A 20225-nucleotide genomic window follows, 5' to 3' on the forward strand; every position below is an offset into this window, starting at 1 on the left:
GCATAGTACCATGTTGGTAAATATACTACGTCATGACATGCATGGTAAATATACTACGTCATTATTACCATGTATGGTAAATATACTACGTTCATGACCATGCATGGTAAATATACTACGTTCATTAGTACCATGTTGGTAAATATACTACGTTCATGACCATGCATGGTAAATAACTACGTCCATTATTACCATGTATGGTAAATATACTACGTTCATGACCATGCATGGTAAATATACTACGTTCATTAGTACCATGTGTGTAAATATACTACGTTCATTAGTACCATGTGTGGTAAATATACTCGTTCATGACATGCATGGTAATATACTAGTCATTATACATGTATGGTAAATATACTACGTTCATGACCATGCATGGTAAATATACTACGTCATTATTACCATGTATGGTAAATATACTACGTTCATGACATGCATGGTAAATATACTACGTTCATGAGCATGTATGGTAAATATACTACGTTCATGAACATGTATGGTAAATATACTACGTTCATGACCAGTGCATGGTAAATATACTACGTTCATTAGTAGCATGTATGGTAAATATACTACGTCATTAGTACCATGTGGTAAATATACTACGTTCATGACCATGCATGGTAAATATACTACGTCATTATTACCATGTATGGTAAATATACTCGTCATTATACCATGTATGGTAAATATACTACGTTCATGACCATGATGGTAATATACTACGTTCATGACCATGTATGGTAAATATACTACATATGACCATGTATGGAAATATACTACGTTCATGACATGTATGGTAATATACTACGTTCATGACCATTGTATGGTAAATATACTACGTCATGACATGTATGGTAAATTATACGTCCATATTACCATGTATGGAATAAATACTAGTTCATTGACCATGTATGGTATATCTACGTTCATGACATGTATGGTAATAATACTACGTCATTATTACCAGTTATGGTAAATATACTACGTTCATGACCATGTATGGTAAATAACTACGTTCATGACCAATGTATGGTAAATATACTACGTTCATGACCATGTATGGTAAATATACTACGTCCATTATTACCATGTATGGTAAATATACTACGTTCATCAGCAGTCAGATTGCTCCTTATTCAGATGCAGCAGTGAAAAGGTGGACTACTTGAAGAGAGACAGATTGACGGAGGGAGCTGTGCAGATATCCTTCTCACAAGAGTTGCTTTGAAGAATCTCTCTTGGATCTCTTTTGAAGTTGTTCAACTACAAAAAAAAAGGTAAATATATATTCAATGTGTTTTTGTTATATATTTATAGAAATGCTGCTTCCAAGGGGAAATTTAAAGAATATAGGATATTTAAAACGTGGATTGTAAAATAAGTTAAGTTATGATTTTTCTTTGGCATTAAGTGTGCATGCTTTTGCGTAATATAATTATTAKATTTTTTACTAGATGATATACATTCTGGAATAGATTTATTTCAAACTATGGCCCTAGACTGTGTAGTTGATTTGATATAAGACCACTATACTGTATGATACAGAAAGCATCTTGTTTGCATGTCAACTGATTTAAATGMTTGAAATTTAAGCCAAGTTATTAGTCAGGTGAGTGAGCATTAACATTTTTCCACAATGGAACAATAACTATAGCCAAAGGCACCGAATATATGATTTATACAGTCTTCCTAGAAGTGGCTATGTTAGTAGACAAGTATGCATGGACAGTAACTCTAGTGGTGAAAGAGTTACTGGTCTAAATCTCTTCATTGATTAATTAATTAATTATTGATACATTTTCCTGAGATATTATACTCTTGAGTCCCGTACAACCCTGATATTTATGAAATCATGAATGATTTGGTTCTCCTCACAGAGGCATTTKTTATGTAAAGGACTTAACCGATATATGTCTCTATCTGTCTTTTTCAAAATGGATTYGGCTAACATGATGAATTTTCTTCAAGTTTACCCATGGTCCAGTTCACACCAAGGTCCACCTGTGGTCCACACAGAACCCAGTRACCTCAGACTCGTGTTTTCTCTGCACCAAGCTCAGAAATACAGTTTGACTCATATCCATGACACATTGTGCTTTCCCACTTTTATTATTGACCCATATTGTCATTTGGAGAATCTGTTTAGCCATGACCTAAATACACACATTGTGGCCTATCCGTGTCAAATCTGAATATGATTTAATCGTATTATTTAATAGTCCAGATCAGATTCAGAACGTTTGCTAATACCATTTGGAACTTGTCCTGTCCCCCCACAACATTAAATTGAATGTAGCTGTGGCCTTTTGAATGGAACATGTTTATTTTTGTAATGGCAGGCAAGTTCTCTCTCCCCAACAATAACAAAGGATAGASGGGGAAATGTAGAATGCACAGAGTTCTGAATGTATTACTACATAAGACTGATATTGTCCAGGGCAAAGTGCACCTCATTGTCAGCTCAGGTCAATCCAAACGGGGCAGCAGGTAGCCTAGCGYWTAACAGCGTTAGGCCAGTAACCGAAAAGTTGCTGGTTTAAATGCTGYTGCCGATAGGTTAAAAAACCTGCCGAGGTGCCATTGAGCAAGGCCCTTAACCCTAATTGCTCTGGATAAAAGCGTCTGCTAAAATGTAGAAAATGCAAATAACCTCTATTCAGAAAAACTCTCTGAATACCAACAAGTCTCAATCATTTCACATTTCAACTATAGACTAATCACATAGCCTGCAAATGAGAGGCAAKGTGTCGAGGAGGCATAGTTCATTTTCAAAGGTTATCCCGACTGATATTTCAGTAGGTGTTGTTGAATATGGAAGATGATAATTAGCCTTTTAAATATCATTATTCAGAACTTTTCCATGCTATGAGAGACTATGATGAGGTGATGAAATAGACAATGAATGAGATATCACAATTACACCATTGATAATATGCGATTTGACAGCCAAAGTACCCCTTAACATTAATTCAAGTGTAAAATGCAACATCACCTTTTGGTTTCTCTTTTTACTGACCTGCATTGCTTTATTGTAATACGATTCTCTGAGGTTGTTTTCTCCTGATGATGTTTTCCTGATGATGTTTTCCTGATGTGTTTTCCCTGATGATGTTTCTCGCTGATGTTGTTTTCCCTGATTTGTTTTTCCCTGATGATGTTTCTTTCCTAATGTTTTCTGTGATTGTTTTCCTGTGTATGTTTTCATGTGATTGATGTTTCTCTGATGTTGTTTTTCCCTGATGTTGTTTTCCTGATATGTTTTCTGATGATGTATGGTTTTCCCTGATGTTGTTTTCCCTGATGTATGTTTTCCTCCTGATGTGTTTTCTCCTGATATGTTTCCTCGGTGATGGTTTGTTCCCTGATGTTTGTTTTCGTGTCCTGGTGATGATGTTTCCTGATGAGGTTGTTTTCCCTGATTAGTTTTCCATATGTTTTCCCTGTGATGTTTTCTGAGATGTTGTTTTTCCTGATGTATGTTTTCCCTGATTTTGTTTTCCTGATGTTGATTTCCTATGTTTTCCTGTGATGTTTTTTCCCTGATGATGTTTTGCTGATGAGTCGTAGTTTGCGCCTGAGTATGTTTTTCCCTGATTGATGGTTTTGCCCTGGTGATGTTTTCCCCTGACTGATGTTTTTCTCTGTTATGAATAGTTTTCCTGATTAATTATATTACCTGATGATGTTTTCCCTGATGTTGTTTTCCCTGATGTTGTTTTCCCTGATGATGTCTTCCCTGATGTTGTTTTCTCTGATGTTGGTTTCTCTGATGTATTCCCTGTTCTGTTGTGTGTTACAGGGATGGACAACAGGGAGTTTTCTCTGAACTGCTCTTGGGTAGAGAACACATCTCTCCCTGCCTACTCCTCATCGTCCTCCTCCTCATTCACTGGGTTGGATCTCCTATTTGACCTGAAGCCCCTATTCATCCCTCTCTACTCCATGGTGATCCTGGTCGCCTGCTCTGGCAACCTCCTGCTGCTCATCCTCATCGGGCTCAACAAGAAGAGACACAACACCACCAACTTCCTGATCGGCAACTTGGCGCTAGTTGATTTGGTCATGTGCATCTTCTGRGTGCCCCTGACYGCCTCCTATGCCTTRGACAAGCGAGGGTGGCTCTTCGGACGCTTCATGTGCCACTTTGTCACCTTGATGCAGTCGGCGACGGTTTTTGCAGCCGTCTTGTCCCTCACAGCCATTGCAGTGGACCGGTACGTCGTTGTGGCCTATCCCATTCGCAGGCGGGTGGGTTGCCAGTTCTGCTGGGGTTTGGTGGCTGTCATCTGGTTGTGTAGCCTTGCGTTTTCCACTCCCACGGCTCTCCACACTGGCTACTTGGACCTGAGCGCCACCGGTCTCCACATGGTCGTCTGTGAGGAGTTCTGGCATGGCCAGGAGCGGGGACGCCTTGTCTACTCCTGCTTTGTCCTGCTCTTCTCTTACTTTGTGCCACTCGCCGCTGTGTCTGCATCCTACCTCGCTATCTCCTACCACTTGAGACAAAGAAACATTTCTGGTTTGATGGCGGCGGGTCCTGTCTCRAACCAAATGAACTGGGGGCGAAAGAGAAGAAAGACGTTCTGCCTCCTCCTTGTGTCGGTGCTCTGCTTCGCCTTCTCCTGGCTCCCTCTTCAGGTGGTCAATCTCATCCGCGACCTGGATACTGACTTCACCATCCTGGGCAAGAGCCACGTCAACGTGATCCAAGTGTCGTGCCACCTGTTAGCTATGAGCTCGGCGTGCTACAACCCATTTATCTACGCGTCGCTCCACGACAAGTTCCTGTCCTGCCTGTGTCATCGTGACCTCTTCCCCCGTCACAGAGGAGTGGGGGGTCGAGGGCCAAGGGGGAACAGCAGCAGCTTCATGACATCCCACCGACTGCACCGTGTGAACACCTTCTCCACCCTGGGTGACATCCCGGTGGTTCTGGGGAACAAGATGCCACAGGAGAGTTGGCCATTACGACAGGCACATAAGTCCTCAACCACTACAATAATTGACCATAATTACATGTAGTTGGAGTTTGAACGAGGAAGCACCTTATGGCCCAGAGCACTGAAAGCAAAGGATGTATCTGAAAGATCAAATTCCCCTTTGACCTCATCCTCTAATTAATTCTGAGAAAGACGTCAGGAGAGAGTAATCAAGAAAATACTATTGAGATATAGGAGTCCCTATCGCTGAGAAGTCAACCAACAAAACATTTGGAAATCAGGTGGGATGAGGTTGACACCAATGTAGCTGCCAGCTGCACCAGAACGAGCACAGATCCATGACAAAACAATATACTTCTGAGCTTACAGTCAACTGGTAGTCATTGGTAGAAGATGACTGACAAAATAAAGGAAACACCAACATATAGCGTTTTAATAGGGCGTTGGGCCACCACCAGCCAGAACAGCTTCAATGCACCTCGGCATAGATTCTACAAGTGTCTGGAACTGTATTGGAGGGATGCGACACCATTTTTCCATAAGAAATTCCATCATTTAGTGTTTTGTTGATGATGGTGGAAAACACTGTCTCAGGCGCCGCTCCAGAATCTCCCATAAGTGTTCAATTGGGTTGAAATATGGTGACTGAGACGGCCATGGAATATAGTTTACATAATTTCATGCTCATCAAACCGTTCAGTGACTACTAATGCCCTGTGGGTGGGGGCATTGTCATCCTAAAGGGGGCTAGCAAAATAATGGCCTGCCCAGCATTTTTTATACATGACACTAAGCATGATGGGATGTTAATTGCTTAATTAACTTAATTAATTTGTATCCTTCATTTACTCAAGTGTTTCCGTTATTTWGTCAGTTACCTGTATATCTATGAAAATACAATTTATGCAGAATTATTTTTAAACAGTTTTGTTGGCCAAACAAAACTATCACACTATGAAGCAAATCAAATGGTGGTCATTATCTGTGATAATAAACAGGGTCGTTTGSGTCCTGAATGCTGATTGMCTGAAACAGCATTCCAGCGGTGTGTATATCAGASAATATACCACAGGTATGACACAAATMATTTTTTACTGTTATATTTATGTTGGTAACGGACTTATAATAGCAATAAGGCACCTTGGGGGTTTGTGGMKTATGGCCAATATACCACTGCTAAGGGCTGTATCCAGGCACTCCGCTTTGTGTCGTGCYTWAGAACAGCCCTTAGGCTGAGTATATTTAAGAAATATGGCCCGAGGGGGTGTGGTATATGGCCAATATACCATGGCTAAGGGCTGTTCTTAGGCACGACGCAACTCAGAATCGTGGTATATTGGGCAAATATCACAAACCCCCGTGGTGCCTTATTGCTATTATAAACTGGTTAKCAACGTAATTAGAGCTGTAAAAAATTAATATTTAGTCAAACCCATGGTATCAAATCAAATTATATTTGTCACATGCGCCYAATACAACAGGTCTAAGACCTTACAGTGAAATGCTGACTGACAAGTCCTTAACCAACAATGCAGTTATAAGAAAAGTAAGTGTTAAGAAAGAATWTAATAAAATAAACTGAAGTAAAAAATWGAAAAATAACAAATAACTAAAGAGTAACAATAAAATAACAGTAGCCAGGCTATATACAGGGGGTATCGGTACAGAGTCAATGTGCGGGGGCACAGGTTAGTCGAGGTAATTGATGTAATATGTACATGTAGGTAGAGTTAAAGTGACWWTGCATGGATAATKAACAGAGAGTAGCAYCAGCGTAAAAATGGGGGTCGGTGGTGGTGCGGGGGGATGCAAATAGTACGGATAGCCATGTGATTAGCTGTTAAGAAGCCTTTTGACCTGACTTTGCTGCTCCCGGTACTGCTTGCCGTGAGGTAGCAGAAGAACAGTCTATTCAGTAAATGGCTGTTTATTTGACACTACAAGACACTATAGGACACTATACAGTCTGATATACCATGGCTTTCAGCCAATCAGCATTCAGGGCTCAAACCACCCAGTTAAAATGGCCAACATACCACACCTCTCAGGCCTTATTGCTAAATAAACATAGGAATCAAATAAACAACCATTTAATGAATAGATTGTGGTGTCAATAAGCTCACTGATTGGATTATGGTTCAGTATGAATAGATTGTGATGTCAATATGATTTACTGAATAGATTGTGGTATCAATATGAATAATATTGTGGGTCAATATGATTTACTGAATAGATTGTGGTATCAATAATGAATAGATTGTGGTGTCAATATGATTTACTGAATAGATTGTGGTATCAATATGAATAGATTGTGGTGTCAATATGATTTACTGAATAGATTGTGGTATCAATATGATTTACCGAATAGATTGTGGTATCAATATGATTTACTGAATGGATTGTGTGTCATTTTGAATAGATTGTGTTCAATATAAATACATTGTGGTCAATATGATTTACTGAATGATGGGTGCAATATGCTTACTGAATGGAGTGTGGTCAATATGCACTGAATGGGGGTGGTGCAATATGAATGATTGTGGTGTCAATATGCTTTACTGAATACATGGTGGTGTCAATATGATTTACTGAATAGATTGTGGTGTCAATATGCTTACTGAATGGAGTGTGGTGTCAATATGAATAATTGTGGTGTCAATATGCTTTACTGAATACATGGTGGTGTCAATATGATTTACTGAATATATTGTTGGTTCAATATGCTTTACTGAATTAATGTGGTGTCAATATGAATAGACTGTGGTGTCATTTACTTTACTGAATGGATTGTGGTGTCAATACTACTTACTGAAAGATTGTGGTGTCAATATGAATTGGCTCCTGAGTGGTGCTGTGGTCTAAGACACTGCATCTCAGTGCAAGAGCATCACTGCAGTACCTGATTTGAATCCGGGCTGCGTCACATCCGGCTGTGATTGGGAGTCCCATATAGCGGCGCACAATTGGCCCAGCGTCGTCCGGGTTTGCTGGGGTAGAGCCGTCATTGTAAATAAGAATTGTTCTTAACTGACTTGCCTTGTTAATTAAAAAAAAATTGATTTAATGTCAAAGGGACTGATTCAGACTTAAGAATGTATACCTTCTCTACGCACTTCTCAGTATTTGGTATTCAGACTTACCTTATTCAGTCGCATAACGCGCTCTGAATAATTTCATTCAGCCGCTAAAAACCTCCCACTTGCTGGCCAACATATTTTATAATAATATATGCCATTTAGCAGATGCTTTTATCCAAAGCAACTTACAGTCATGTTTTCATACATTATCCCCTGTGTATTTTATACCTGTGTTTTTTCTCTCTGCCTGTTGCCAGTTTGTCTTGTTTTGTTCAAGTCTACCAGTGGTCTCTCAGCTCCTGGTTTTCCCTAGTCTCCTTTTTCCGAGTCCTCCTGGGTTTTGACCTTTGCCTGTCCTGACCCTGTACCCGCCCGCCTGACCGCTGCCTGTCCCTGGCCCTGAGCCTGCCTGCCGGCCAGTACCTTTGCTCCTGCTCTGGATTATCGACCCCTGCCTGCCCCTGTGGTTACAATAAACAATTACTTCACTCAGTCTGCACTTGGTCTTACCTTGAACCTGATCGATACAAAGGACCACCAGATATAGGAATCAAATAAACAGACATTTACCGAATAGATTGTGGTGTCAATATGCTTTACCGAATAGATTGTGGTGTCAATATGCTTTACTGAATAGATTATGGTTTCAATATGACTTACTGAATAGATTATGGTTTCAATATTACTTACTGAATAGATTGTGGTGTCAATATGTGTCAAGACCCGGTGAGAGAAACAGCACTATAGATCGGCAGAACCCAGAAGATGAGGCGACTCAGCAGTACTAGAAATGGTGGTTTAATAAAAGGACAAGATCTTCAGGCAAAGAATATAAATCCACCACGTCCAAAAATAAAGCCAAGAGGCACAAAATGGATATCCTCCAAAATACAAAGAAACTCACCAAAAGTGGTAAAAACAGCAGGGAAAAACAAACCTCAAAGATCTACTCAAATATACACAAGCACTAAACCAGAGAACCTCTGGAAAATCCAATAAGATAAATATGTTCACAACAAGGCTGGGCTGGTCTAACATACAAACACTGAGCAAGAACTGAGGAACACAACAGGGTTTAAATACTAACATGGGAACGACACACAGGTGCAAACAATAATTGAGCAAGGAAAAAACAAAAGGTACAAAAAAGGTGCAATGGGGACATCTAGTGACCAAAACCTGAACAGTCCTGGCCAAAACCTGACAATATGCTTACTGAATAGATTTGGTGTCAATATGCTTTACTGAATAGATTGTGGTGTCAATATGCTTTACTGAATAGATTATGTTTCAATATGACTTACTGAATAGATTATGGTTTCAATATGACTTACTGAATAGATTGTGGTGTCAGTATGCTTTACTGATTGGATTGTGAGTGAATTTTCTTGTCGAGTTTTCATTCAGTAGGTTTTCAGTACATTTAAAACGTGTACCTTTTAGTTAGAATTTCGGTTGACAGACTCACTAGAATATTTCGAGAGAACGGGTTCAGAATATTAGGGATCAATGAAAGACAGACATCTAAATATATGCGTATTCGTCTCCGTTTCAGTACCAGTTGGTCGATTTTAAAAATACTCTGATCTTGAAGATTATTTGGGTTTAGGAAAAAATGTCTGAATCATAAAAAACAGGTTTGGAGAGCCTTTATGCACGAAAGAAAAAACGGTGGTTTGATTCATTCAGAAAATGTCCACATTCAGTTATTTAACCCATGGTAATGGTGTAAGATTAGTGTACATACTATTTTAATAGGAGAATAGTGTACAATAGTAGGCTATACCCTTGTCTATTACCTGCACTAACCATCGAACTGTGATGACACAGCCAAGTATTTTGTCGCTGCAACACTGTTACGGCTTGGTCTGCGCTCCGCTCATAACAATTTAATAAGCCTACATATTAAAAAATATACATGATCAACTGCTGCTAATGATCCTCAGCAACAACCACACGGCCGTAATGGCGTTTACAGAGGAAGCAAATTAAGGTAAACCAAACAATGTCAGTAATGGTGTCAATATGCTTCACTGAATGGATTGTGGTGTCAATATGCTTTACTAAATGGATTGTATTTTCAATATGCTTTACTAAATGGATTGTAGTTCAATATGCTTTACTAAATGGATTGTGGTGTCAATAGCTTTACTAAATGTATTGTATTGTCAATATGCTTTACTAAATGGATTGTAGTGTCAATATGCTTTACTAAATGATTGTGTGTCAATATGCTTCACTGAATGGATTGTGGTGTCATTATGCTTTACTAAATGGATTGTAGTGTCAATATGCTTTACTAAATGATTGTAGTGTCAATATGCTACTAAATGGATTGTAGTGTCAATATGCTTTACTAATGGATTGTGGTGTCAATATGCTTTACTAAATGGATTGTAGTTTCAATATGCTTTACTAAATGGATGTAGTTCAATATGCTTTCAAATGGATTTGTGCTCAATATGCTCACTGAATGATTGTGGTGTCAATATGCTTTACTAAATGGATTGTGGTGTCAATATGCTTTACTAAATGGATTGTAGTGTCAATATGCTTTACTAAATGGATTGTGGTGTCAATATGCTTTACTAAATGAATTGTAGTGTCAATATGCTTTACTGAATGAGACAGATGTTCAATTTGTTTGCAAATCTTTTAAAGATTTCCCTAAGACACTTTACTGTACATATAGCTTATGCAGCTCAAGAGATTGAATATAATTTATGATGTGTATGAAATATTTTAGAATTTGTTTTTTATAATCCTCAAGATGAGCAAATGTTTAATGTTGTAGTCCCATTACACTACTATTCCAATTTGAATCAATACTCATAAATGTTAAAGGTAATGTAATATTGTGTAGATTTGTGTTTCTTTAAATGTTGTGTTTTAACAAGTACAATTAACAATTTGTCTATTAGATTATGACAGGATGAACTTGATAATGAACATACCATTGTATAGCATTTTGGATTATCATGCAGCGTTGGTTGTGTTGCTCTTGATGTGAAAGTTTAACATTAAAATAACATTGAAGAACCTGTGGATTGGGCCACTCCGAGACTAATACTTACTGACACTTAATTTGAAAAAACAGATGCTTTGGAAACCACTCCAACTACTCAATATGTCTGGCTTGGTTACCATGAAGCCATCAGCCAGGTGTCTGAGAAGATTTTCAGATAGCTTAAGGACTGCAAAGTGCATAAGCTAAGTTTGATTTGTGCAAATGATGTGCAAATTAATTCACAACCCTGAATATGTAAATGTCACGTTGGTATGCAACTGATGAAGTCAGAATCATCCAATATGTTTTATTGCCAGGGACCTCAGATACGATATCATCACAATACTTTGGTGCCGATATGACATGTATTGCGATTCTCACGATTCTAAACTCAGCAAAAAAAGAAACGTCCTCTCACTGTCAGCTGCGTTTATTTTCAGCAAACTAAATATGTGTGCATATTTGTATGAACATAACAAGATTCAACAACGAGACATGAACTGATCAAGTTCCACAGACATGTGACTCACAGAAATTGAATGTGTCCCTGAACAAAGGGGGGTCAAAATCAAAACTAACAGTTAGTATCTGGTGTGGCCACCAGCTGCATTAAGTACTGCACCAGGTTTGCCAGTTTTTGCTGTGAGATGTTACCCCACTTTCCACCAAGGCACCTGCAAGTCTCCGGACATTTCTGGGGGAATGGCCCTAGACCTCACCCTCCGATCCAACAGGTCCCAGACGTGCTCATTGGAATTGAGATCCGGCTCTTCGCTGGCCATGGCAGAACACTGACATTCCTGTCTTGCAGGAATCACGCACAGAACGAGAAGTATGGCTGGTGGCATTGTATGCTGGAGGGTCATGTCAGGATGAGCCTGCAGGAAGGGTACCACGTGAGGGAGGAGGATGTCTTCCCTGTAACGCACAGCGTTGAGATTGCCTGAATACAACAAGCTCAGTCCGATGATGCTGTGACACACCGCCCAGCCATGACGACCCTCCACCTCGATCCCGCTCAGAGAACAGGCCTCGGTGTAACACTCATTCCTTCGACAATAAACGGAATCCGACCATCACCCCTGATGAGACAAAACTGCAAGTTGTCAGTGAAGAGCACTCTAAACCGTCAAGCTGCATACTGGACCCTATTCCAACTAAACTAATGAAAGAGCTGCTTCCTGTGCTCGGCCCTCCTATGTTGAACATAATAAACGCGCTCTATCCACCGGATGTTACCAAACTCACTAAAAGTGGCAGAATAAAGCCTCTCTTGAAAAAGCCAAACCTTGACCCAGAAAAAAAAAAAAACTATCGGCCTATATCGAATCTTCATTCCTCTCAAAAATTGAAAAAGCTGTTGCGCAGCAACTCACTGCCTTCCTGAAGACAAACAATGTATACGAAATGCTTCAGTCTGGTTTTAGACCCCACCATACACTGAGACTGCACTTGTGAAGGTGGTAAATTACCTTTTAATGGCGTCAGACCGAGGCTCTGCATCTGTCCTCTGCTCCTAGACCTTAGTGCTGCTTTTGATACCATCGATCACCACATTCTTTTGGAGAGATTGGAAACCCAAATTGGTCTACACGGACAAGTTCTGGCCTGGTTTAGATCTTATCTGTCGAAAGAGTTTGTCTCTATGAATGGTTTGTCCTCTGACAAATCAACTGTACATTTCGGTGTTCCTCAAGGTTCCGTTTTGGGACCACTATTGTTTTCACTATATATTTTACCTCTTGGGGATTCATGTTAACTTTCACTGCTATGCGGATGACACACAGCTGTACATTTCAATGAAACATGGTGAAGCCCCAAAATTGCCCTCGCTAGAAGCCTGTGTTTCAGACATAAGGAAGTGGATGGCTGCAAACTTTCTACTTTTAAACTCGGACAAAACAGAGATGCTTGTTCTAGGTCCTAAGAAACAAAGAGATCTTCTGTTGAATCTGACAATTAATCTTGATGGTTGTAAAGTCGTCTCAAATAAAACTGTGAAGGACCTCGGCGTTACTGTGGACCCTGATCTCTCTTTTGACGAACATATCATGACTGTTTCAAGACAGCTTATTTCCATCTACGTAACATTGCAAAAATCAGAAACTTTCTGTCCAAACATGATGCAGAAAATGTATCCATGCTTTTGTTACTCCTAGGTTAGACTACTCCAATGCTCTACTTTCCGGCTACCCGGATAAGCACTAAATAAACTTCAGTTAGTGCTAAATACGGCTGCTAGAATCCTGACTAGAACCAAAAATGTATCATATTATGTATCATATTATTACTCCAGTGCTAGCCTCCCTACACTGGCTTCCTGTTAAGGCAAGGGCTGATTTCAAGGTTTTACTGCTAACCTACAAAGCATTACATGGGCTTGCTCCTACCTATCTTTCCGATTTGGTCCTGCCGTACATACCTACACGTACGCTACGGTCACAAGACGCAGGCCTCCTAATTGTCCCTAGAATTTCTAAGCAAACAGCTGGAAGCAGGGCTTTCGGCTATAGAGCTCAATTTTTATGGAATGGTCCGCCTACCCATGTGAGAGACGCAGACTCAGTCTCAACCTTTAAGTCTTTACTGAAGACTCATCTCTTCAGTGGGTCATATGATTGAGTGTAGTCTGGCCCAGGAGTGTGAAGGTGAACGGAAAGGCTCTGGAGCAACGAACCGCCCTTGCTGTCTCTGCCTGGCCGGTCCCCTCTCTCCACTGGGATTCTCTGCTCTAACCCTATTACAGGGGCTGAGTCACTGGCTTACTGGTGCTCTTTCATGCCGTCCCTAGGAGGGTGCGTCACTTGAGTGGGTTGAGTCACTGACGTGATCTTCCTGTCTGGGTTGGCGCCCCCCCTTGGGTTGTGCCGTGGCGGAGATCTTTGTGGGCTATACTCGGCCTTGTCTCAGGATGGTAAGTTGGTGGTTGAAGATATCCCTCAGCGGTATGGGGGCTGTGTTTGCCTGTCCGGGGGTATCATCGATGGGGCCACAGTGTCTCCTGACCCCTCCTGTCTCAGCCTCCAGTATATGCTGCAGTGGTTTATGTGTCGGGGGGCTAGGGTCAGTTTGTTATATCTGGAGTACTTCTCCTGTCTTATCCGGTGTCCTGTGTGAATTTAAGTATGCTCTCTCTTCTCTCTTTCTTTCTCTCTCTCTCTCTCTCGGAGGACCTGAGCCCAGGGACCATGACTCAGGACTACCTGCATGATGACTCCTTGCTGTCCCCAGTCCACCTGGCCGTGCTGCTGCTCCAGTTTCAACTGTTCTGCCTGCGGCTATGGAACCCTGACCTGTTCACCGGACGTGCTACCTGTCCCAGACATGATCGGCTATGAAAAGCCAACTGACATTTAATCCTGAGGTGCTGACTGCTGCACCTCGACAACTACTGTGATTATTATTATTTGCTGGTCATTTATGAACATTTGAACATCTTGGCCATGTTCTGTTATAATCTCCACCCGGCACAGCCAGAAGAGGACTGGCCACCCCTCATAGCCTGGTTCCTCTCTAGGTTTCTTCCTAGGTTTTGGCCTTTCTAGGAGTTTTTCCTAGCCACCGTGCTTCTACACCTGCATTGCTTGCTGTTTGGGGTTTTAGGCTGGGTTTCTGTACAGCACTTTGAGATATCAGCTGATGTAAGAAGGGCTATATAAATACATTTGATTTGATTTGATTTGCCAGTCCTGTCTGGTTCAGCAAGTGGGTTTGTGCCCTAGGCGACGTTGTTGCCTGTGATGTCTGGTGACCTGCCTTTACAACAGGCTTACAAGCTCTCAGTCAGCCTTTCTCAGCCTATTGCAGACAGTCTGAGCACTGATGGAGGGATTGTGCATTCCTGGTGTAACTCGGGCTGTTGTTGTTGCCATCCTGTACTTGTCCCCAGGTGTGATGTTCGGATGTACCGATCCTGTGCAGGTGTTGTTACACGTGGTCTGCCACTGCGAGGACGATCAGCTGATGTCTGCTGCAGAGGACAGACTAGCCAGACAAACAGTTTTAATCAGTCATGGAAATAATAGTGCTGAAAACAAATTGTCTCCCTATTTAAAAAGAAGATGGAGAACATAAACCGGTGAGTCTGGCACGTACTACCATACCCCGTTCAAAGGCACTTCCATTTTTTTGTCTTGCCCATTCACCCTCTGAATGGCAAACATACAAKATCCATGTCTCAAGGGTTAAAAATCCTTCTTTAACCTGTCTCCTCCCCTTCATCTAGACTGCTTGAATTGGATTTAACAAGTGACATCAATAAGAGATAAAATATTTCACCTGGATTCACCTGGTCAGTCTATGTCATGGAAAGAGCAGGTGTTCTTAATGTTTTGTGCACTCAGTGTATAGGTAGTTAATTCGGAAAGTATTCAGACCCTTTCACTTTTTTCCACATTTTGTTACATTACAGCCTTGTTTTAAAATTGATTAAACAGTTTTTTCCCCCTCATCAATCTACACACATAATGACAAAGCAAAAACAGGTTGTATGTAATAAAAAACWATGGAAATATCACATTTACATAAGTATTCAGACCCTTTACTCAGTACATTGTTGAAGCACCTTTTGGCAGCTATTACAGCCTTGAGTGTTCTTGCGTATGACGCTACAAGCATAGCACACCTGTAATTGTGGAGTTTTTCCCATTCTTCAGGTCTATCCAGATATGTTAGATCYGGTTCAAGTCCGGGCTCTGGCTGGACCACTCAAGGACATTCAGAGACTTGTCCCGAAGCCACTCCTGTGTTGTCTTGGCTGTCTGCTTAGGGTCATTGTCATGTTGTAAAGTGAACCTTCACCCCAGTCTGAGGTCCTGAGCACTCCGGAGCAGGTTTTTAACAAGGATCTCTCTGTGCTATGCTTTGTTCATCTTTCCCTCGATCCTGACTAGTCTCCCAGTCCCTGCCACTGATAAACATTCCCAAAGCATGATGCTGTCTCCACCATGCTTCAACTTTGGAATGGTGCCAGGTTACCTCCAGACATGACGCTTGGCATCCAAAGGGTTCAATCTTGGTTTCATCAGACCAGAGAATCTTGTTTCTCATGGTCTCATGGTCAGCGATGCTCRCCATCCAACCTGCCTTTTGGCAAACTCCAAACCAAGCTGTCATGCTTCCGTTTACTGAGGAGTGGCTTCCGTCTGGCCACTCTACCATAAAGGCCTAATTGGTGGAGTTCTGCGGAGATGGTTGTCCTTCTGGAAAGTTCTCCCACCTCCACAGAGGAACTCTGGAGCTCCGTCAGAATGACCATTAGGTTCTTTGTCACCTCCCTGACCAAGGCTCTTCTACCCTAATTGCTCAGTTTGGCCAGGCGGCCAGCTATAGGAAGAGTRTTGGTGYTTCCAAACTTCTTCCATTTAAGAATGATGGAGGCCACTGTGTTCTTGGGGACCTTCAATGTTGCAGAAATGTTTTGGTACCCTTCCCCAGATCTGTGCCTCGACACAATCATGTCTCGGAGCTCTACGGACAGTTCCTTCAACATCGTGGCTTGGTTTTTGTTCTGACATGCACTGTCAGATGTGGGACCTTATATAGACAGGTGTGAGCCTTTCCAAATCATGTCCAATCAATTGCATGTACCTCAGGTGGACTCCAATCAAGTTGTAGAAACATCTGAAGGAATATCAATGGAAACAGGATGCACCTGAGCTAAATTTTGTGTTTCATAGCAAAGGGTCTGAATACTTGTGTAAATAAGGTATTTCTGTTTTTWAMTTTTAATACWTTAATAATACCTTTTTTCGCTTTGGCATTATGGGGTATTGTGTGTCGATTGAAAAAGGGAAGGGTTCTGAATACTTTTCCGAATGCCATTTAGCTGGCGCTTTTATTCAAAGCAACTTACAGTCAGGCGTGCATACATTTTACATATGGGTGGTCCCGGGAATTAAGCCCACTAGCCTGGTGTTGCAAGCACCATGCTCATCCAACTGACCTACAACTTTTATTTATTTAACTAGGCAAGTCAGTTAAGAACAAATTCTTATTTACAATGACAGCCTAGGAACAGTGGGTTAATTTCCTTGTTCAGGGGCAGAATGACATATTTTTACCTTGTCAGCTCAGGGATTCGATCTTGCAACCTRTCAGTTACTGGCCCAACTGTCAAGATATGCGTTAAGGACTGTAGGAAAGTCAGGCGCATGAAAGCAGATAGTTGTTAGCAACACGGAGCCTTTTATTTTGGCGAACCAAATGCACACGGCACAAACGAACATGAAATACAACGTACGGGTTTAACATAACCCAGCGCAAACCAGCCTAACGTGCGCATACATGAACACAGAATAAACAATACCACACAAAGACATGGGGGGAAAACAGAGGGTTAAATACACAACACATAATGAGGGAACTGAGAWCCAGGTGTGTGTGAAAACGAGACAAAACAAATGGAAAATGAAAAATGGATCGGCGATGGCTAGAAGACCGGCGACGTCGACTGCCGAACATCGCCCAAACTGAAAAAACAGGATAGGGTCCTGATCATGAAAAACAGACTYAAACAGGGAGGGACTTTAACCACGTAAGCACTTTGAGCATCTGGAAAATCACATTATCAATTCAATCTATTATTATTATTATTAATTATTACCTTCTACTAGTCCAATAGGAAACTTTTCTTCTCATTGCAAAATTAAAACATTTTCAGTTGCCTGCCCCTAATGAACACAGACCAGAACATAATACATCATCCAGTCAAATACACCCCAAACATCTTATTGTTCACACATTGCCCAGATAAAAGTGAGGAACACTTTTGATGCGAAGGAGACCAACACAGCAAGTAAAACCATCACCAGTGAAATTCAATAAAGAGCTGTACAAATGACATCAGTTAATGCAGTGTTGTGATTCCATCTCCACCGCCTTCACCATTATACTTACACATATGTTTAACTGAGTGGGGCATGAATCAAAGCTCTTCAATGCTTACTTCAATGAAAAGGCAATCAAGGTGACGTATAAATAGATTTTTGATTACTCCACTGTTTTCACATGGACTGAGGTCAAAGAAATCCCTCAGTACTTCCTAACGAGATCCTGGTGTTATGCTTTAACTGACAATGTATAATTAGGCTACAACATACAACTAATTATGACATGACTTCACTGACATCAATGCTATACGGGGACCACTCAATTAACTGTGGCCTTTTGACGTGTAATTGCAATTTCAGAAAGGAAATGACTTTCAATGGTATTTGTATTTGTATTTATTATGGATCCCCAGTGTGTGGATCCCCACAACACACTGCCCTCAGGCCCCTACTCCACCACTACCACATATCTACAGTACTAAATCCATGTGTATGTTATCACACGCGCGCGTGTCTGTGTGTGTGAATATGGTGCCATTTGGTACTATATGGGGATTAGGGAGCCATTTGGGACTATATGGGGATTAGGGTGCCATTTGGCACTATATAGGGAATAGGGTTCCATTTGAGACCCGGACAAGGTCTGCACTTTGAAAAGGGCATCCATTACAAAAAGCTGCATCACTCACTCCTTCCTTCTCTCCAGCAGCCCCCAGATTCCTGGGCCATTGATAGCCTTTCTTATGATGTACCTTCATTGTCATGTTAATACCAGGGGTCAGGTGCTGTACCTAGGCTACGCACTACGCTAATTTATACTGTCATTTGTGGAGCGGGGAAGAGATTGACAAAGGTGTTGCCAACAATATATAGAATTTAGAGGGAAATTATTGGGAGGTTGGTTTTGAGGCATCCCCCATGCATCACAACCACCCACCCCATTTTGTCATTGTCGTATGTTCAAGTATCGCGTTTAGTATTGTGTATAGTATTGTCTTCCCGGACATATGTTCCCGATACACCTGYCATTCACAGGCGATCAGGACCAACACTTCAATGAATTTCACGTGGCAGATCAGCATGGGATATCAAGCTGATGCACATGATGTTTTCATGTAAAGAGCCTGATTTTAAAATAGCTTCTTTCACTTTCAAATATACACCCACTCTCAGAAGATGTGATGGGGCATCTCATCATAATTAGATATTAAGGATAATTATAGATTATATTGTGGCTAAAACCATATCAGGAAATAATTGTGAGAGAGGCAACACAACAACCCTAACACTCTCCAAAAAGGCATGGGAAGGAACAGTCAACCTGACCATCACTCAAAATGTTTCCATCATTTTTCTCCAGATAAATCTACTTCTGCCGTGTCACATCGAATTACATAATTTGTCATTCTGCATAAGTAATCAGTAAAAACTCTATGCATTTCTAATTTTCCTGTGCTTCCTGTAAACAATTCAAGCAATCCAATTCGCGTCTTTCTTCATACAATAGTTGACTTGAGTTCTGCTTTTGAAGGACTAACCCCGTTTACATACACAGTTTTAATGCGAGTAAAGTCATACCTTAGATAAGAAAATCAGGACGGCTGTGATGGAAACAGGAAGTTTCGTTACAATTTTATAAATGCCAAAAGATCTGCCCATTCATTATGGTGGGATCTAATTGTGTTGGTAAAATGTATTTTTCGAGAATTGACAGTGGAAACACCTTTATGCGTAAGTATTGATATAATAACCATCATATGGAATTGAACTTGGAGTCACGTGATGATATGGTGTGTGGTCCTCCCACTATGATTCGGGAAACCATGAGGTTTATTCTTGCTCTTTTTTTTTTATATGATTTTATTTGATATCTTATAGACAATACAAAAACATACACATACAAATGACTACACCATACAAACATCCCTACATCGTGCCCAGATCCACTAGCTCCATCTCCAGCACCCMTATCACATTCAGCCACATGGCCTCAAACTGCACCATTTTGTTTCTCTCCATCGCAAACGCTCTTTCAATTTTTTTATAATAAAGCATTTGACCTTTCCATTGTGTGAGCAACGGGGGATTGGCTGATTTCCAGTTTTTCAGAATACTTTTAAAAAAGATAATTGATGAGAATAGTATTGTCCAAKCCATCAGGTTGTCATGTCTTGAAATATACAGACAGACGAATTACAAGTAAATTTACTTTGCAATACCTCTGACATCRATCTTTCCAACTCRGCCAATAACTTTTGAATMTTGTAACATTCCCAGAAGGCATATTGAGTCATTAGTAGTTTTACACAATTTAGACATGGCTCTGCCGTTGTGCTGTAAAATTTGTGAATTTTATCTCTAGTAT

At 40.8% G+C, this 20225-nt stretch overlaps 1 protein-coding gene and 1 pseudogene across 1 annotated transcript in view; both read left to right on the forward strand.

Moving 5' to 3' along the window:
* The window catches only part of LOC111968399 (coiled-coil domain-containing protein 32-like), an 8592-nt pseudogene extending 6513 nt beyond the window's left edge, over window positions 1-2079 (forward strand).
* Window positions 2080-3807: 1728 nt separating this feature from the next.
* The window catches only part of prlh2r (prolactin releasing hormone 2 receptor), a 40628-nt gene continuing 24210 nt past the window's right edge, over window positions 3808-20225 (forward strand). The window contains exon 1 of the mRNA XM_070445072.1: window positions 3808-4963. Coding sequence (XP_070301173.1) covers window positions 3808-4963 — 1156 coding nt within the window. The remainder of the gene's footprint in view (window positions 4964-20225) is intronic.

Source organism: Salvelinus sp. IW2-2015, linkage group LG9 (genome assembly GCF_002910315.2).
Source record: "Salvelinus sp. IW2-2015 linkage group LG9, ASM291031v2, whole genome shotgun sequence".
In the NCBI taxonomy this organism is placed as follows: domain Eukaryota; kingdom Metazoa; phylum Chordata; class Actinopteri; order Salmoniformes; family Salmonidae; genus Salvelinus; species Salvelinus sp. IW2-2015.